This window comes from Cydia strobilella, chromosome 5 (assembly GCF_947568885.1).
Source record: "Cydia strobilella chromosome 5, ilCydStro3.1, whole genome shotgun sequence".
Lineage (NCBI taxonomy): Eukaryota > Metazoa > Arthropoda > Insecta > Lepidoptera > Tortricidae > Cydia > Cydia strobilella.
Genome location: NC_086045.1, coordinates 7707583 through 7729377, shown reverse-complemented (window position 1 = coordinate 7729377; position 21795 = coordinate 7707583). Strand labels below are relative to the sequence as shown.

At 35.5% G+C, this 21795-nt stretch overlaps 1 protein-coding gene and 1 long non-coding RNA gene across 3 annotated transcripts in view; one reads left to right on the top strand and one right to left on the bottom strand.

Moving 5' to 3' along the window:
• The window catches only part of LOC134741412 (paired box protein Pax-6-like), a 53137-nt gene that overhangs the window by 26695 nt on the left and 4647 nt on the right, over positions 1-21795 (bottom strand). For both annotated transcript variants that reach the window (XM_063674181.1, XM_063674183.1), the window contains exon 2: positions 10212-10397. In XM_063674181.1, coding sequence (XP_063530251.1) covers positions 10212-10397 — 186 coding nt within the window. The remainder of the gene's footprint in view (positions 1-10211; positions 10398-21795) is intronic.
• The window catches only part of LOC134741418 (uncharacterized), a 233174-nt gene continuing 222980 nt past the window's right edge, over positions 11602-21795 (top strand). The window contains exon 1 of the long non-coding RNA XR_010127881.1: positions 11602-11613. This is a non-coding gene — a long non-coding RNA (uncharacterized LOC134741418). The remainder of the gene's footprint in view (positions 11614-21795) is intronic.

The following is a 21795-nucleotide window of genomic DNA, read 5'->3' as shown; positions in this document are numbered from 1 at the left end:
CCGCATTTATAGATGCGCGTGAGATGATAAACAAATTGTTAAATCAAAATCGTCCACTGGACCGTAGGCGGCTATTCTCATTTATCTAATAGGATTACAGAGATTGAATGGGACCAAATTTGGTTACCTTGTGCTGACATGCTATATGCAGCTAATCACGGATTGGTATATAACGTGAACAAATCTGACCTGCTGGTTTTTAGGTGTGGAAAGGGTCCGGACAGGGTCCCACGAGTGTTCTTGAATGGACAACCAGTTCGGATTGCAACGTCGGTCAAATATCTTGGTCATATTGTGACGGAGACCTTACACGATGACGCAGATATTGAAAGAGAGAGAAGGGCTCTGTCCGTTCGTTGCAATATGCTGGCACGTAAATTCGGTCGTTGCTCAGACGAGGTCAAAATCACGCTATTTAAAGCATATTGCCAAAGCTTTTACACGTGCCAGTTATGGACTAGGTACACGAGGCGGGCGTATAGTAGCATCAGGGTACAGTATAATGATGCATATCGTATCCTGATGCAAAAGCCTAGATACTGTAGTGCATCAGACATGTTTGCGACGGCCAGAGTACCTGACTTCTTCGCGATTCTCAGAGCAAGAGTAGCCTCCTTTTGGGAAGCTATTAGAAGTTCCAAGAACGAAATTCTGAGGACGATAAGTGAGAACTTAAATAGTCATGTTTTTAGGCACTGGCTATCTGTTCATCAGAATGAGAACCGGAAATAACAATATTGAGTATTGAATTATATTTAATACTCAATATTTTTATTTTTATTTTCGTTAGTTTAGCTAGTTTATAGTTAGTTATTAAGAAGTGTATGGGTTTTTTTTTTATGCCTGCAATAAAACACTTTATTATTATTTATTATTATAAAACATCCATGACTCAGGAACAAATAGCACTAGTTCATCACACAAGTAAATGCCCTTACCGGGATTCGAACCCAGGACCATCGGCTTCACAGGCAGGGTCACTAAAGTCAAAAAACTAGAAATCCAATGAAAATTTCTCAGAACACAAAAAAAACCAGGTTTGAACTATTTTTTTTGGTGGCAAAAATAGCATAATCTTCCCTTAAACATAAAAAAACAACGAATCCTATAATTTTCCAGTTTTGTGATTTATTCTTTATATTTCGATCATTAAGTTTATAAGCAAATATTAAGTACTTATGTAAATTTCGGTTGTAACGCCAGTTACTATTTTCGCATAGGTAACGTAAGTTACCAATGTTTTTGATGTTTTTTTCACAATGGAATAATATTAAGGGTACATTATGCCACGTGAAAATATATATCTAATAAGAAAATACGAAAATCAATAATGAAGTAAAATAATCGTATTTTAATGATGTCTCATTTCAACTTAAGTTACCAGAACATTAATGTGCTGATTCCACATAATGGTTATGTTTCAAGTCACTTCCAATTTAATTTAATGAGATTCAAATGTAGTAAGTAATACCTAGTGCACAAACAAAATATAATATTTAAATATTAATTGCATTACAAATAACTTTTGTTTAACAATTTGCTGCTCTAAATTTACATTTAGAGTGCCAACAATTAAACAAAACCAAACCAAAATTATCAGTTAGACCGTGGATTTTTCCCAATAGACGTTTTTAAAGACAACTAACACCTTACTTAAAAATTGATATACGACTGATGAGATATCTCATTAAACTCAAAATAAAACCGCAGTCCCTACCGATGTAAAGAAGTTGTATAGTTTTTTAATAAATAAATAAACAGTTTTTCACACCACGTTAGCGGAAATCGATCATTATTCTGCTGCAATGACAACATCACGGTACTATCATGCCCTGTGTTATTATAAATAATTTAATCCACCCAAGTTAGAATAATTCTACGGATGAACACTGGTACTTTGCAGTTTTTGCAGCAGCCTATTGTACCTACTTAATGCAAATTCAGTTATTAACAAGTTTTTGGCAAAAAAATAATTTTTAGGTACAGGCTTTTATCGCTGACTGTACTTTTTTTTCCGCAGGCAAATAATACTCATCGCGACAATTTTCGAATCTTCCTAATCAATTTTAATGCAAAAAGCTAATCGATGCTAATCTTTTTGCCCACATGGAACTAATTATTTGAGATTATATCACATAAAGCATTGTTATATATCTTAATGCACTTTTAATGATTCCGAAAGAGGGATGTAGCTGTACAATAAAGAACGAGGAATTATTTTTATAAATCACAAAATATTAGTGATCATATGTACTCACCGAGTAAACATTCATGCAATTAGAGTTTTACAATTTCATAAGTCTTCCTTCCTTCCAGTAGGTAATAATTATTAAAAGTATTTTTATTTATACTTGTAAGTTGTATATACGTCCTCTTGGACATTGTTTTATGGAGACAGTTTTATAAGTTGCCCACACAGGTACTTTTAACACCTTTTAATGTCTAACACTCATCAAACCTGTAAAAACAATGTCCAAAGGGCGACAAAGTCATCATTTAACTATGTCGTCTAAGACCAAAGTACCTAAGTTATATCAAAAGTTATATGAGTTGTAAATTTCAAACAGGTTCTTAACAGAGATTAAACGTATTCTGTTTATTGACCACTTATCACAATGACTTTAATATGCATACGTCATTCTAACTAAATGTATTTAATGTTAAATATTTAAAATATGCACTCGCCATATAATATTGTTATAGTAGGTAGGAAATTGATAGATCAGAGAAACGCTTTAATCTAAAAATAACGTTTCATGAATAGCGGAGGCCACGGTCATTAAAAATTCAAATTGACGTCGAGAACTGGAGCAGAAAAGAAAAAAGCTATGTCCACAAAGTATAAGAATGTCATCCTCGGTACCTAATTCAATTTTGATTATAGGACCAAAGCCTAAATACGGCTTCATTACTTGCCGCGGCGATCCACGGACAATCTTTCCGAGTAGGTATCATTACCTTCCTACCAAATTTACCTCAAATAAAATGACCGGTTTAATATGAAATTACTCCAGTCGTGATTTCGACGTTCGTCTTTCATTACTTACGCATCTATTCAACAAAGCGGAATCCGAATCATTACGGCATTTATTGGACTGGTATAATGACATGTTCACCTACTGAACATGTAATTTTAGACTTTAACTGCGATTCTCATGCTCGCTTAATAGTAATAAGTAGAACAAACTTTTACGAATCAATTTACGTTTAGTAATAATCGAGTATTAATTATGAAATGACATTTTCATTCGTCTATCTGTAACCACAGCAATTGAAATATTCTGCATCGACCACGCAGCGTAATTTATGCGTGTCCATTTTCATGCCTTCAGCTTAGAAAATGTTTGGGCTAGATAGTTTTGAGCTAAGGCTTCATGTATGTTAAATACTTAAGTGGATGGACATGACGGCCCTGGGCGGAACGTAGGCTAGGCTTCCGTGGGAACAGACACGTGACGTTACGAAACCCCCACAGGCGAAAATTGATTGACACGACACTTTGAATGTAGGTAACGTAACCATACTTTAAGTTAAGCACTTTAATTTTGCTTGGTTTCTGTTCTTAAATGTTAGAATTTCTTGTTGAGCGTCTTGTACCTATTGTAAAGGTCATTGATAATAATGGGTCAACATAATAAATATATTTTAAAAAACCTTGATAATACGTGTCAGTTCAATGCTTCTAGAATTCATTGTTTAACAAACAGCCAAAAATATATATGTGTTCAAAATAAACAAACAAATTTGTTTGACGGACCGTTCAGAAGATTTTGTTAAGTTACGTAGTTTTATATTATAGATATGAGGTTAAAATTAGGTTGTAATTAGCATCTACTTACATTTTCACAACTGAAGGGACAGAACAGTAACTTAAACCAACACAACACTCGTATTTTATTTTCTTTTATTACTTCATACACCTTACAGATAAATATAATTTTAATGGATTATGTCGCTACATAACAACGTTATGATCCCATTACCAGCACTCGTTGGTCATGGGGAGACTGAGAAAACATAATAAACTGTCTAAACATTGATTACCTACAATAAACAATGTGCAAATTTAAGTGTTGTTTCGTTAAAGTAACCAAAAATTACATTATTCTTAACATTTTAATGTTAACTAATAGGAAATGGATCCTAGTTATGTTTTATTCGATTAAAAAAGGTATCTAAACACTATTCTAGGCGACTATTTTAACGCCCATTGCCTCAAATAACCCGTTCATGACTCCCGAGCAAATATAAAACGAGCATGTGTTCTAATTACATAGCGCATGGATAAAAAGCATCAAATTAAAAGACAAGTGACACCACAACGTTGTGGTGACTACGCTTCGTTTGCAATCAAACCTAACATTATAGAGCACTAAATGACCTCTCCGCTTCGTGCAAGAACATTAAAATTACTAGGAGCAGTGCACATACACAATGTCTCGGCTTTAATTACACGCTACTTGTGTAGTTTCTTCCTGCAAAGTATTAACAATTGGCCTTCAAGTGATATCTAATTGTTTCGAAACGACAAAAGACGGTTAGTGAGCGAATTGTTCTCTTGATTTGCAAAGTGAAGACATTTAAAACCATTAAGTTAGTAACAATAGATAACGTCGTCAACAAAATAGTTGTTCCCACAGTTTTATTTAAATCTGAACTTTTTGTTCATTTAAAACATAATGATACCGTTGCGACGATTAATCGCAATTTGAAGGTGTCATAGATTGGATAGGCAAGTGCCGAATGATGATTTATTGATAAACTTAAATACAGACGGCAGCACTACGGTGATAAACAGCACAGTCAAATAAATGATAATTGCTACAGGGGATCACCGATAAGATGGTTCTCACATCAGAGTGGGATCGCGACGGATTGGGCGGCGGCCTGCGGGCAGAAGAGCGGTGGCGGCGCAGACGCAGCCCAGTGGCTTATAATTAACACGCAGCAAGTTTTATGAATCGATTAGGATCTAAGCTTTCGTCAATGGCAGCTTTCGTCGCGGCAGGCTCCGGCGATGCCTTATCGTTGATTAATAGCGATTGAGATTTTTACTGCAACCGTGTTATTAGAGCAACGCAAACCACAGTCCCGGCCCACTCTCTGTCGACAAATTGCGGACTTGTCATGAATGTTTTCATATCATTTATATTTATTTAATAATTGGTTGTTCTTATCGCGCCAACAGCTATCGGTTTTGTTATTTTTAAGATTTCTGAAAGCTTAGTTGTTGGTAAATATGCATATTTATCGTTTATTTCATTACCTACGCGCCGTAATACAAAGTGTGTCGAGGAGTAAAAACCGAATGTTGAAAGCATTCACTGCGCGCTACTTCGAGTACAAGGATGACAATATATGAATGAGAAAACGGTGTTTTTTAAAATGCTTCTGGTTTGTAAGATAATGGCGACAACTATTATAAATGCATACTTACTTAACTTCCGCTACCTTTCTACTTGCACCCTCTGCTATGTGACTTGGTGAGCTATTCGATTCTTTTCGTTCGTTGTAGTTACTTAACCGTTGTAGTTAACTAAATGCCGAGTGTATGACTTTTGCTTTTATATCCGTGCTGTATTAATTTTTTTCAGTCATCCATCTTTTGGGAAATGCTCGAATTTAGTATTTTATTCAACATGGTACAGAGATCCCAAAAATGGCGGAAGACGGGCGAAATTATTTATCACCTTTTTATATAAACTGCTAAATCTACTTAAATTTTGCACTGTACAGACAACTGGCAAAGTCGTGTAATAAGAGAGATGGAAAAAAAAGTTAATGATAGGTTAATAAAATAAATGTAGGTACCTAAACTCGGCATCGAAATGGAGGCTAAGTGTAACTTCATCAGTCGTCATACTTCTTACTTGCGAGGAAATAAATTAAATTTAAACCAAGCTGAATGATAACTACAATAACAAACATTAGTGCTACACTTCATAAGTACCCATTCGTCTTACATCCACGAATTAAAAATATAGCATAAATTAATTTCATCTATTGCTCATTACTATATTTTCATTGTTGTTTGTACATTTTTATTTAGGTAGGTACCTACTACAGCGATTGACGTGACTACAACATACTTCTTAATAATATCTCTGCAATCAGTCGCAAGTAGTCGGTTACGTATTGATCATTCTAAGCGGGCGGGGTAATTATTGCAAATAACTTAGTTGCGGGCTATAATGGGCCCCAGGCTGTATGGCTCGGTTGAATAAATCAATGTGTAGATGGCCGAACAGTCCGAAGACTGTTCGACCACCTTCCTATAAATAATATATGCATTAATTGTAGTAGTCGAACCCGCGAGGCTGAATTTTACTTATCAATTATCATACGTTTAGTACGTACTATAATTGATAAGTAAAATTCTCAACGATGAAGATTCTACCTTTGGGTCTCAGAAGGGAGAGAAGGATAGGTAAATGTATTTTAATATGTTTCTCACGAATAAATACTTTCTAGTGCAAATAAGTCATACTTGTTCCTGCCAATCCTGACCATTGAGTACGGTGTGTACAGTACACGCAAATCACGCAATAGAATACAAGTGCCTAATTATCGTCACCATGCACTAGTTTCATGCGGAAAGTCGCTGATGCGTTACATTACAGGTCGTTCCCCTGTAAAATATTCCCTTTATTAATAGGACACTAGAATAACATGGTCAAAATTATATTTTAGTTCTCAAATCATTTATTGCACGTAACATAACTATGTTTAACTTATCGACAAAAAGCTCACAAAAGCTTAACTTATGCGCAAAGAAATGTACGTATTTTACCCGCAACGAGATCGCCCACGTAGGACACTTCTATATAGGTATCAAAGGATTAATTAAGGCGCCGTGCCGCGCCGCTTCGCATTCGCGTGTTGTTCGCCTACGTAGTACGCTGCATTAGGTAATCCAACGTACATACTTATATAGCCGCATCTTTATCGAATTGCACCAAAATCCCTATGAATATATGGTTTAAAATTTGGCTTGGCACCGACTTCAAACATATCAGTTGGTAACGCATATACTTAAACACGGAAACCTAAAAAGGATAATATTTTATTTCATCCTTTTTGAAGTCGGTTTATCTTTTTTTTTATAAAAGTTTTTATACCGTCGTAGGTATGACTATATAATAGGCACAATCTATTAAGATAGCACACGCAGTGTAAGTGTTATTCATACGTCATAATTTCAAAGAAGTTTGACGTTTAAAATAACACTTGCATTGCGTGTGCTATCAAAATCGTTGCAGACTTATCTTGGTCTAACTCTATCATTCTACTGTTGCGTTTGTAAGCAATAATCTACTTATGGATGGTATAGAAAGGATCGCAATCTCTAATGGCTGAATTGTTGTAAAAGTGACCGCGTTAAGCTTTAAATAATAGTTCCTAATCTCTCCGGTGGCGCTAGTTAGGCTCTGGGACATGAGTATAACATGAACCATATAAGGCAACAAATAACCCGACCAAATTACGTAGGTTGTTTTTGGTAGTATTTCGGTGTACGGTGGCGCCGCCTAATTACTGTTTTTTGATGGACACTTTTCATACATAGAGATTTGGCTCCTTTATACAGTCTCCATGATCTACTGTTGCGTTTGTAAGCAATAATGACAATAATGCCTATCTTGTACAGATGTAGTGCATAATTCCTTGCCATCGTATTTTCACGAAAACGCACGAATGTGTTATGGTATTTCAGTCGGTCTCAGTACAATAAGTACTGAGGTTGACAGAGGTAGCATGACAAATACGAATGTTTCCGAGAAAATACGATGGCAAACAATTATGTACTACATCTGTACCTATACTAGTTCCCGTTCGTTTGATATCCTATCTCTGTACTCGTGCATTGTCATGTAATTAAATTCTATTATTTGCACAAGCGAAAACTCACAAATATTTTTACTTCTTGGCTTATCGGACAGAATGCATAATCTTTAACTCCGTAATAGATGGATACAGTCTAAGGAAAAAACGTGCCTCGAAAATCACGAAAATTTGATTCTCGGTCAGAGGGCGCCACTAGTTTTGGCCTACACTCGTATAGAGGGCGTTGACGGTTTCGTTTGTTATTTATAATTTTAACGCATATCAGTGAAAGAACATGGATCAAAATTATAAAAATAATTAATGCAAATAAAAAAAATCATTTATCCACATTTAAATACATTTTATCGTATTTTTATAAATATTTATTTTTAGTTTTAAAGTGTGTCGACAGATGGCAGTGAATTTACTGGGGTTACAAAATTTACTATGACAGTACCGCTCTAGTATAAGTTACTCTATGCTATAAATATGTTTTTGGCCTGTATTTGGCTATACAAGTTTTATTACATGCATATTTTTTTTACTTAAAATTGGCTTTACAAGTTTTTATAAATGGCTAAATCTTTAGTTACATATACACAATCATTTACTAATATCATCAAGCAATGTAGTGCCTTGCCTTTAGTATAGATAATAATATATAATCATGTGATGTTTTAAGTTTTAATTCAAATTTGTATTTGTACTTTTTACTATTTTTTACTACGACATGAAACATAATAATTATTTGCCTATTTTGCCTGCTATTTCTATCGCAGTTGATTTATTGCGATGTCAGTGGAAATTAAATTATTTAAGACATTTCCTATGTTGTCTGTAAAAACCAACACGGGACTACCAAGCTCGCCCACATTTTGTACCTACAGATAAAGATAACATATACGCAATATGCTAACACCGTTTATAATGCAGGTAAACTTAAACGTTACTAGGTAAACAAACTAAATACATTTCTGCATAAGATTTTTTTTTAAATACACTTATTTATTTCCGGCTGTACTATACGTCGCCAAATAATTGGGCTCGTCAAAATGAATTAGCCCAATCTCCAAGTTACTAGTAGCTCCACTATCCATATTCTGGCTCCGTCATCAGATCAGCTAGTCGGTAACAAATTATTATAATTGACATCTGTGTTATAGTACTTATAGTTTACTATAAGTTTCATACTATACTGTTATTATTTTATTATAATCGACTTGCAAAATATTATTACATTGTTAGATTCATTTTGTTACAATCAAAGTTAGTAAGTATAAGTGCCAGTTGCACCATCCGCTCTTGACAGACTGATCAACGTCAACCGGCGCGCCGCGGTGTTTTACTATGAAACTTTTCGTACAATAAAATTTTGAACTCTTTAACTATGACAAACAATTTGGTGCAACCGACCCCAGTGTGTTAAAAAGAGCATAAGCGACTTATGGTGGATCTCGCCATGCCAACGCAACGGCCCAACGCAAACCGTAGTTTCGTCGTATTGCAGTATAATTGGCACGCCCTACAGCCCAAACGTCTGGACGGTTTTTGACATATGACATGTGGTTGAATTCGTCAGAATTATGGTAGTAACAAAGGCTAGGTATATACATTTTCAAAATGTCGCCCGCTAATGAAAAAAGGGAGGGGGGATAGTTTTTTTTTTCTTATTATAGCAATATGGGTACCAAATGAAAGCTAGTGAAAAGACCATTTCAAAAAAATATGTAAACAGTCAGGTTTTTTATTTGTTTTAATAATAGTTGCAGTTTAATGTAACCGAAAATTATACTGTTATTCAACTTGATGTATTTTATTTTTATTTTTGGATATATCAGGTTAATTATTATTTAACATTATATAGAGGATATCCACAGTCACTTGGTATGTATTTTGGAATAATCCATTTAGTCATTTTCAATTTAGAGCAGTTCAAAGTCAACTGTGGATTGTAAATTTTTTGAACGTTTTCTAATAATTTGTTAGACGAAGTAGTGAAAATATTACTGTATTTTATATATTTGTGATCTACTTACAGAGCCCTTTCATTTGGTACCCCACATGGTATGTTTAAAAGAAAAAAATAAAAAAAACTTTGTACTGCCGACTTTATGACATCACCGCAACTACCCCCACCACTTTCGCGCTTGTCATCTCATATATTTGTGTTTAGAACATTATACTGAATGCACTGATAACAAATATACCCATGTCCGAGAGGACATGAGCGAAAATCGATTTCTAAAAGACTTCCAGACTAAAAACCGACCCTCTATAATTATTGTTTGAATAAAGAATGTTTTGAGAAACGAGTCACGTGGTTTTTGTTTACTATTTTTTAAGATCCATACGGAATATACAGATCCACCTAAGCAAGAGAACTTGCTTACCAAGCAACTTGGTAACAGCACCTTGCTGTGACAGCACGTGGTGCGCGATGTCGTAGTGTCGCAGGCCGAAGCGCGACAGCTCGAGCAAGCGTTGTTGCGACAGCAGGGAGGAGAGGGGGTGCGACGGCGGGTACAGCGGGGTCCCGGAGCCACCGGTGCCTCCTGACGACGACGGGGACACAGGCACTGGAAATAATGAAACATAACTGTGAATATGGTACTTTCCCGGCAGGTTAAGATGTGTGAACTACATACATACGAATGTATATGATACTAGATGGGAAAAATAAGTACCGTAAATTCAGGTAACTTTAGTCCACAACTTACAACTATGGTGCAAATTCATTTTCCAGTAAAATTGTATAAGTATTTTCAAATTATGTTGAGTATATATAGGTATATAACATAGAAATAGCATTAGTGTATCTATTTAAGCTCCATAATAAATGTAACGAGTACAAATCATAAAGGCTCGTTAAGAATCAACGTTAATAACTGGACCATAGTTGTACTTAGTTACCTGATTTTACGGTACATTGAGTACGATTATGATCCTAACGTCTGTAATTTAACTTGTGTTTTGTTTGTCAAAAACTTTTGTCATACGTAGGTACAGGTAGTATTCACCGAAATGGTTTCCGATTTAGGCCAAGTTACATGTTTTGAAATTTAGTCAACAGTGATCCCCAGAAGTACGAGTAGGTATGTAAATGCATTGATGTCCAACGTAATCGGTACTTATTATAGATGAATGATGAAAAAGGCATTGTCATGAAACTATTTAAACCAGCCTGTACTTTTAACTACAGTATTTTTTTAAACAGCTTGAGTATGATGACAGATGTCATCTCCATACAATTTATTAACTCGCAAAATTGTATTGAGGTGACATCTCTCACCGTACCCATGCCGGTTGAAAAATACTATTGTCAAGATTAGTCCCATAAATTAAGAGGAAAGGGGACGGTCGCTTCTCCATATAAACGTAGTCTGGATATTAACATTATGAAAAACATTTTTACATAATTTGATGTATATTACCTAACCATAAGTTTGACTTTTTTCGATTTTTTGATTACTGTAAAAAAATAGGAGCGAAAAACTAAGATCATACTATTTTTTAAATGCTCCTAACTCTTATAATAATTAAAAATTCGAAAAAAAAAACAATCAATCTCAGGGGCACAGTGGTTGATATGCACATCTAACTGTGTCGAAATATTTCCAATTATGTTAGTATCCAGCGATGAAAATAAGGACCACGTTTTTGCAGAGGCGAGTGCCCACGCTTACCATCAGGTAGTGAAAGGTCGCGCACTGTGCGGTTTAAGAGGAATTTCCTTCCACGGACGTCCGGCTGTGGAATGAGTTCGACCTGTCGAGGTTTTCTCGAGGGGGGGGGGTGATGGAGATCTCCAAAAAAGAAGTGTACAAGTTCTGAAATAGTTGGCAACGCGCATGTAAGACCCCTGGGCAGACGTCCATAGGATGCGGTGACCGCTTACCATCAGATGGGTCGTAAGCTTGTTAGCCACCAATGTTGTACTAAAAAACACATAATTTAAACTATATTTGAATATTCTGTTATCTGTATGAAGTCTAAAATAAACGTAAGTTTTAATAAGTAAAAAATTCGTTGCCTGCCCCGGGCGCCATATCCTCTAGTCTAGCTACGCCCCTGAAAAGGTAATTTCGCGCGGGTACTCCACTTTCGTCTTAAGTCATACACAAAATTACCCCCCTGATTTGCCATAGACGAGTCTCGTTGGAAATGCATTAATTTTGTATCTGTTTCCATAATGTCGGCACCTCGGGGTAACATTTCTATGATCACGGATTACATTGCTCAGTCATTATCCGCGTCATTATGCGACAATAAAAGCTTTATGCGTCACAGCTATGCAATCATGCACAGGTAGAGCCTCCAAGCGGTCGAAGCTTGAAGGCCGAATTGATGTATGCGACATGGGTCTCTATTGTTTGACATCATTATTGAAAGTCATAATGTAATGATTGTCATTAGTCATAATTTGGTTTTTCTCAGAAACGCTTAACTTTTCAGGATTGCCATAAAACAAACCTAACCTAACCTATCTATAAGATAACCCGAGGAAAGTCCTGAAAAGTTAACGGTTTCAGAATTATGACTAATGATAATATGACAATCATTACATTATGACTTTCAATAATTATGTCAAACAAAGGGACCCCATGCGGCATAAACTAAGCCTCATAGGTAAAAAGCCATTTCCGAAATAAATAAAGGTTAATTAGAACTAATAATATTTTTTGTTTTATAGTCCGAAAAATGATAAGCTGATTGAAATAAAACAATAATTAGGTACTTATAGGTATATATGTAGATTTATCATCTGTGTAGGTACCTAGTTACTTAGGTGTTCTCACTTAAGCGTTCGGGCATACTAAGGTATTATTATTTTATTAGATAATTAGGCTGTCTACTTGATACTCATCAAGGTTTTTTTTTTTTTTTTCCTTTTGTTTTTTTTAAGATGAGGCTAAAACACTTCAGCCCCGCTGCAATATGTTTACCTACGTTTTAGTTCCTACGCACCGTCGAGTTCAGTATTCGGTACTGTTCATGTCACTTAAGCCCAATGGCTTAATGATAATTCATTCAAGGGTCAGCGGTGTGCATTGAAACTCCCTGTTATTCAATGATGACAAGGTTCGACACTTAGGCTCTATAATCTTATTGAAATCACCCCATAAAATACAATTTCAAAGGAACATTGTTGAAAAAAAGCGATAAAATAAAATAAAAAGACTTTCTTTTGATGTCCCGATTAAGAGTACCTGTTATTGAAGTTGTTAAAGATAAACAATACTCTAGTAATTCACGGTAGCATTAAAGTTTTATATAGATATTATGTCTCGCTAATCCGGCACTATTGCTGACACAGTAGTGCCAGATTAGTCAAAATTTCAGGTTAGGTATTGGAAGTTAGAGAAAATCAACATAATAATATATTTTGGTGCATTTTTAAGTACTTATGTTGTATAAATACATTATATGTACTAAAATAACAAATTCAGAGAAAATTTTACTTTTTTTTAAAGTTTCATTATCGAGATTTCACTGTAATTATGAGCTTAACAATCACTTAGTTCAATAAACATGTTAGCGCCACTTGCACCATTCCACTGACCCGGGGTTAACCGGTTAAAATTGGAGTTACTATGGTTACCACTACCAGTACAATTTGACACTGAGTTAACGGTTTAACAGCTTAACCTCGGGTTAGTGGGATGGTGCAAGTGGACCTTAATATCTGCTTTAAATTAAACTGACCTCTGAGTAAACTTATCAAGTGCGAAATGAGACCACTCTGCTTTGATTAGTCTAATGGATCCTAAGTTTAGGTATGTTGGCCATATTAAAGCTAAGGAGAAACGCCTCCAATCTTGCCTAATTTGTCTTCAAAAGCGTCAGATAATTATGTTAAACAACGTGATACCATTATGGATATATATGAATACATCGTAAAATATTCAATTATAAATTAAGCTATTAACTTAATACACCATAATTTGCTTATCAGGTTAAGCATCGAAATTAATGCAAGTGGCATAACTTGCCCATAACTTTACACTTTTTATTAGCGACTCTACAAGACGATTCTGTCGAGAAAAGTATTATCGCGCCTTTCCACTCTAAACAAGCCAAAACTGCTTTCAATACAGACTAAATAAGATCTTCTTTGAATTGGTTTACTTTTTGATCGGGCACGAAGAACTGGACATCGACGTATAATTTCTCGTGTAATCGCTTTAATAATGGAAGACAAAAAGTGACATTATCTACCCACGGTCAATAAATTAACACTGTTTAGAGCAAAAATGTAGATCCTTAGTGTCGCAACTATTATAAATGAAGTGAGCTCGAACGCTCCATGGTTTAATGTAGTGCTGGGGTGCGTGCGTGTGTGTGTCTTTATTTGGGTGCGTGAGCAGTGAGGTCTTATTAAAATATTTCGAGTGGAAACTGGAAGGACCACTTAGTGGTACGCGGGAGTTCACGCCTGAGCTGATACAACATTAAGGCGACAAGATAGCTTATTTGTGCTGAGCTGAGGATTAGGGGCAATAAATCACTGATTAGAATGTATTGACTCGACGTTGACTGCAGTCGTGGCTCCTATTTAACGACCACTAGTTTTTATTACTTTATTCCACCCGTTTGGTTCATGCTCATCATTTGACGTGGTTTGTTTAACAAATTCATACTAGTGCCATGTTATTTACAATGTTGTGGATTTAAATTGAACCCTTCATACAGAGGTATGTCAACGCAATTAGGAAACAAACACGACATTAATCCTTTTTTTTATCTAGTGTCCTGTCAGATGTCTAATAATGAAGCAGCAATGTATGTCTGATAAGCGCTAGAAATAGTACCTAGTTATTTACCTAAGTGTACAGGTTGAACTATCTTTAAAAGATAAGCTCCGCGACGAAGCTTTGAAATGTGTTAGCATTTAATGACGCTTTTAATTCATTTGTTGGATGGAAGTTTACACAATTAGTTCTTGCTATCGACAAACTATACTTATAAACGTAGATGCTTGCGATACGGGCACCTGCACACCGCGTTAAACATGCAAAACGGAGCGAGGGGAGCTTGCAGTTCTTGCAAGATCGTCCGAATGTGAAACAGTTTTATACAAAAAATACTGTTTACCGAGCAGACTCGCTGCTATTAATGTCATCGCGCAGCCGGAAAATTACCACCTTTCGTGTAAATTTTAATATGAAATCGAAAGTGTACACGCGGGCCCCTTTTATGGTTGCAAGAAACCCACGTTAAACTAAAATTCGTTAGAATTGTTTTTAAAAAATCGCATGTATTATGTTGATGAGTTAAGAGTTAAAAATCGTATACTCGGTCCGATAAAAAAATATATTCGAATAATTCGTGTTAAATTGCCCATGAGAGTAGTTTAAGTTCTTGCTTTGAAAAACAGGTATTCGGATGATGTCTGGATTTATGTTGCTGATGATTATACACATTTATTTCCTGTCGAGTTTGATCACAAATTAATAAAGAAATTTTTTGTTTGCGAAAAAAAAACCTGTGGAATTAGGATAACCATAACTTACTTAAATTTTTATAACCCCACACTCCTAATCCCACATTAAGCAACAAACTTACATACTGGGTTCCGTCTATATGGCATAACTTCCATGACCCGAAACGCATCTGGCATAACCTATTTTGCAGAACTGTTTTTCGACAAATATGTTTCGACAAAGCTTTCTGCGAATTTATTGCAGAAAGCTTCAGTTTATATAATATACAATAGCCCGAATGTTTGCGAGTCTGAATCTTGAATTGACTATTAATATCTTGGCCGACTTTTAATACGAATAATTTTATTTTGCTTTTGTTCAATTGTCCGAAACGCGATTATGTTTAGCGTAATAGGTTTTAGGCGAATGTTTACATTGCAGAAATCGTATTGCGATTCCCTCTATTTGGCATAGCTTCTGCTATGACCTATAAACGCATCTGTTGTAAGCTACATTTGGTAGAATTGTTTTTCGACGAATGTTAAAATTAAAGAAAGTGTCGGTTTGTATAATCGAATTATATAATTATGAAAACACCAAATGGGGTGTGCTGCATGATGCTAGATTTTGATGAAAAAAGTCATGGATGATATTTTGCATATATTCAACTGTCCCAAACGCATAATTGAATTTAGTTGTGGGTGCTTAGTTAATTATGACTTATGACAGTTACGAGTAATAAATACAAATAAAATTATGCGAAATGAAACCGAGACCAGAAGATACTTCGATCAATAAAATTTAGGCGCAGAGAACGTACGCGCAACTACCTATCCAGTACCAAGTGAGTTTACAAGATAACAGTATATTATGCCTTATCTTATTATCGCATAAGTTTAAGTCTCCGGCAAGCTCGACCGAATTGCACCTTCCCATATAAACGTAATTCCACTCTCATTTTAAAACGACTAGCTAAATTGCTCTGAAACTTTGTACTTACAATAGGATAAGGTATATCTATGTCTGTGTTTAGTTTGTTTATGGTTCAGATACCATAGTAAAGAAAAATAAAGCGAATTTAAGTTTTTATACAAAACTTGTTTTTGCTCTATTTCGTTTGTTTTATAAACTGGAGGTATATAAACTAATTTCAGACCTAGATACCTATACCTCATGTCATGTCGTGTGTATGGAGAACCGAGCTTGCCGGAGACCCTTAAGCTCGCAAATCAACTCAATGCATATTCAGTGAGGATGATCGAGAGATTTAGTAGCCTTCGCGGGAAGTGCATCAAGAAAGGAAGTGAGCTTTTAGTAAATATACCGAGTCAAGCTACTGTGCTACCAGTTAGTTAATATTGTGAATATTACTCACTCTTTGGTGCCGTTGGCTTATATCTAAAGTATTTTTGACATAGCTTGGGTACGGTGACAGCCGTCATCTAAATGCGAATTTGTGTTTTAAGTTGTATGGAGTTGATAGCTGTCACCGTACTCCGTACCTAAGTTGTGCGAAATACAGGAGTAAAAATAATAGCGGGGATCCGTTTAAGGGCATATTCGGTATCGTGTTCTGACTAGGAAAAAGTAGATGAAAAAAAAAATTTTACGCGAAAAAAAAAATTCTTTGGGGCAGGTCGTCCAAGCCAGCCAACCCTCCATACAAAGGGCAATAACTTTTTCGCGTCAAAAATTTTTTTCTTCCACTTTTTCCTAATCATAACACAATACCAAATATCCTAACTATTTTTGTTACATCATGTGTATTAGTTGTAGCTCTGTCTATAAAGATTCAAAACTGAGAGTCGATGTTGAAACATATTAATTAGATTTGATAGAGATTTGACACTAAGTTTTAGGAACTTATGTACGAAATATCATTTCATATTTACCAGTCGCTTTTCGGTGAAGGAAAACATCGTGAGGAAACCGGACTAATCCTAATAAGGCCTAGTTTTCCCTCTGGGTTGGAAGGTCAGATGTCAGTCGCTTTCGTAAAAACTAGTGCTTACGTGCATTCTGGGGATTAGTTGCCAAGCGGACCCCGGGCTCCCATGAGCCGTGGCACAATGCCGGGATAACGCGAGGAGGATGATGATAGAGACACTACCTCATTTTGCTCGTGCTTATAACCGCACTTGGTCGCGGAAGGCGTAATGTGATCATGCCGAATCAGTATTTCAAAGTCTGTAGATTTATTTTGTAACGGGTCATGTACCGATCTACATATAGAGGTTGGAAAAATAGTGAGACGTGGAGGGAAAGTGCCTTTTAAAAACTTTAAGTTAGCTCGTTTAACTTAAAGGAAACATTCTTCAATTTTAAAAAGAGACAAAACTGCATTTAAAGGTTTTTCTTTTCTTTTTTTTCAATTTCGCTTGTCTAAAAATATTCTCGAATAGTAAATATGCGATTTTATGGATACTTTGTATGACAGACGAGAGTAAGCCCTAATGTTTCTTATTTTTTTTTATCATTAACATTAACTGTATCGACTGCTAGAATAAAATAGCGAGTGTTTATTTTTTGGAATTTTTAGTCAGTTCAATTGCCAGGCGAGATTTCAAGCGAATTTAAAATGAAAATATTTGAAAAGTTTTGTTTATTTCTAAAAATAAAAGAATGTTTCCTTTAAGTAAAATGAGCTAACTTAAGGTTTTATTTAAGGTACTTTCCCTCCAGGGCCCATACAAACTAGGTGAATTTATTTCGGTTTGACTAGGTACGGCATTTATAACGTCATTTGACAATAATTCGGACCGTTTTATCTATCGCCCTATGATCAACTGTCTTGCTCAGTGGTGATAAAACTGAGACTAGGATCCGTTATAATTAGCAAAAAGGGAAAAAAGTGGCCGTAGGTAAGTACTGTCCGGAATATTATAATATTAGGAAAATAATGGACATATACAGGATGACCTTAGCCATTGGAGAAACCCTGAAATCCCACGTAGGGTTACTTCTCAGGAATGCTCTAACCATTAGAGCATTCCTGAGAAGTATTAACGTTAGAGTCTAACGTTAATTTTTTTTAAATTAGAACTAAACATAAAAAAAAATTTCAAACAAAAATTAATTCTAATGATCGACAACAAAAAGAAACATACTGTATTAATCATTGGCAGTGTTTTTGACGACTTGTTCGAAAATGTGCGGCAATGGTGACATTTTGTCAAGAGTCAGAGTCATAAATAAAAAAGATAATCAATAAGGTCGAAGAATCAGGCTGCTCCAAAGTAAAAAATTGTAATTTGTTGTTATGATACTTTATATACTGGTTCTCAATACCTTTATGCATTTGTACATTTCGGCTTTGTCCAATGGCTAAGGACACCCTGTATAGTATATGTCGCAGCCATCTGGTTAAATTAGCCAGCTAATAATCAGTCGCGTAGGCTATTTTGGATGTCTAGACCGGTAGTTAATTGAACTAGAATCGCGCAACGTTTAATTATTATTAGCCGTACCTATTGAAAATCAGACCTTTGAAAACGACAGGTTTACTCATCCAAGTAATTTAAATGTATATAGGTAACCTAAAAACCTTAAAGAAATGAAATAACATATAATAAAAATAAATAAATTTACAATAAAATTAATTAATAAATACAATAACCTAACCTAACCGAATATCATAAATTCATCAATGTCGAATTTAACCAAATGATTACACGACGTTCAGCCATCTGGTTAAACGTTGCGATCAATGAATTGGCTGGTTGTTCTTCAGCCATTTAATTAGATATAGGTACGTACTTTTAAAGTAACAATAGGTACTGATTATACTCGTACTTGTAAAGTCAAATGTCAAATCAAACTAAGCCGCAAACAATCAACAAAGTTGTTTTGGTTTTTGGTCATGTTACTCGATTACTAATTGAATCAAATTATTAAAAACAACGTTTTTGGGATTACCGAAATGCCGGCATTCTTGCGTCAAACACTCGGTTTGTACAAGTGTTCCCAAAGAGCGGCTGAATGTGTTAAGCCGACTTACCGCCCCATTAACACATACATAGTTACAATTGTCTACTAATTAAGCAGCATCGCCTCAGTTTACCAAGCCAGCTGATTATTATGCGTGATCACCATTTAAATGTTAATTAGATTTATTAGCGCACCTGATCAAACCTGCCTCAATATAAACGTTAACGTAAAAAACAGACTACAGCAAATTCCTATCGCGGACTACCAGAGCATTTTAGCTCAACCAAGCCAGTATAAAATGAGATCTAAGGCTTGTAAGGTATACTTACGTTAGAAGGGACAAAGCGATTTGCTAGAATGAGATAATAATATTCATCTCTCATTCTGTAGTATAGCTGTGTCCCTACTTACGTACCTAAGTAAAACTCAGTGTATCTCAGGCCTTAAAACGCATAGTTATTAGGACCTCGAGGGTTTAACTAGACTATTTTGCCTTAGTCAAACGCTCGCCTACGTTAAGAATACAATGCCTGTTGCCAGCACTCACCAAGCAAATGTATCAATTGTGACTCATACATAGCAACACAAACTTGTATGTTTTAGCAAATATAACGTCTCCGCTAATAATTAACTATATAAGTTAGTAATCAAATTATTCTCAGCATAGACAAGTTTACGATTCACATTTAGATGGTTATCTGAGCTATTATACCAGATTCTACTACTGAGTTTGCATTCTCGACTATTACAAACACTATCTTCGATCGGATTAAATAGTCAACGATGTCTCTACGACCATAAATTCCGTCTGCTTCTGTCGGTTTGTTTGTATCGTTAATCAAAACGTATCAAACATGGGGTACCTCTAGCACTCGTACCTATAGGCAGAGTCACTTTGGTGCGGAGGATGTATGACATAAATAAATAAATAAATATTAGGGGACACCTTACACAGATCAATCTAACCCAAAACTAAGCAAAGCTTGTACTATGGGTGCTAGGCGACGATATACATACTTATATACATAGAAAACACCCATGACTCAGGAACAAATATTTGTGTTCATCACACAAATAAATGCCCTTACCGGGATTCGAACCCAGGACTATCAGCTTGACAGGCAGGGTCACTACCCACTAGGCCAGACCGGTCGCCAAATGTATACAATTTGCTTCCAAATGGGTAAAGATATTTTTATTTCATCATACTTTTCAATTTGATTTGATTTGATTTCGTCGTTGTTATTAGGTTACTGGGATATAGGACAATAACTAATTTCTGTATGATAAAATCTGATTTTGCGCCAGTAATTTTACTGTCCGCTCATAATTTTTTGCATAATATTATCTAAAAATAACGAACCGTATCTTTACTGGGTTATTTCTGCAAACTCTGAAACAGTGACAAACAATAAATTTAACGTAAAATATAGATTTTGAATCATACTATATGAAAACTTCTTCTTTCGCCTGTCACCGCCGCTACGCTCCGATCTAATATCGGGTGAATATTGAGCAACCACCGCCGGAAACGCTACCGGGCAATCTAGCGGCCGATCTACCGATTAATTAGTTCGATCGGGGCGGCACAATGCGAACAATGTCCCGATGGCAGTGGTTTTCGCTCACTCATCGCGGCAGCTGGGTGCGCGGGCGCGGGCGCCAATGACAAATGACGATCTACTCCTTACGCACGCTAAGGCTCTTGATTGACGAAAGTGTGTGTGTTTGAACATTATAGCTACAATTACTTTCTGGAAAGTCTACGTTCATACTTCTGCTATAATATTAACTACCACTAACTACAAGTTTCTGTTTGACCCAATGGTCCTAATGTCCTAATCTTTAAGCCATTAAGTTGGTTCCCTGAGCCAGAAGGCGAAAAATCTCCTTATATGATCATGTTTTTCTAAAAGGCGTTGATATTCGTAGACGTGGAAAAAAAAATTGTTCTTGACTATAATATTATTATTATCTTTAATATCATAGCTTCCGATACACGAATTATGACACTTCGCTCGATACAATTAATTCACAAAGTAACCTCTAACTCGGACTTTTAATCCAACTTTACTCGGTTATTTATTATGTGATACTATAAACAAAAAAAGAAGAAAAAACAATCTTAACTTAAATAGTAATTTTATAGCTTTCGAATTTCGATATTGTAGGGTAACGTTTTTAAAATAAATAAAAATCGACAAAATTTGATTAAGTTGGACACGGCGCGCATGCCCTTTCCCGTTCTTTCTTGCGAAATGTGACAGAGACAGCGGCAAACCGATGGAACGGCCTTAAGTCTGCCATTTGTCCAATTTATATCGTGCAATAAAGTTTAAATAAATAAATAAATAAAAATACAATATGAAATGTGCACAGGTAAGACTGAAAGTTTTTAGAATAGGCCACTTAGAGATGTGTACATAGGTATAACAAAAACGAGCATATAATTTGTGAAAATATAACAGTTTATAATTTTATTTAGGTATATTTTAATATCGCAGCTGTGCGGACGGACAAAAAATTTGAATATCAGCAGATCTAACATCCCTAACTATTCAATATGGCACCAGTAAAAAAATGCATGAATATTTTTGCGTGCATAAAATAACTTTAATCTCGATGG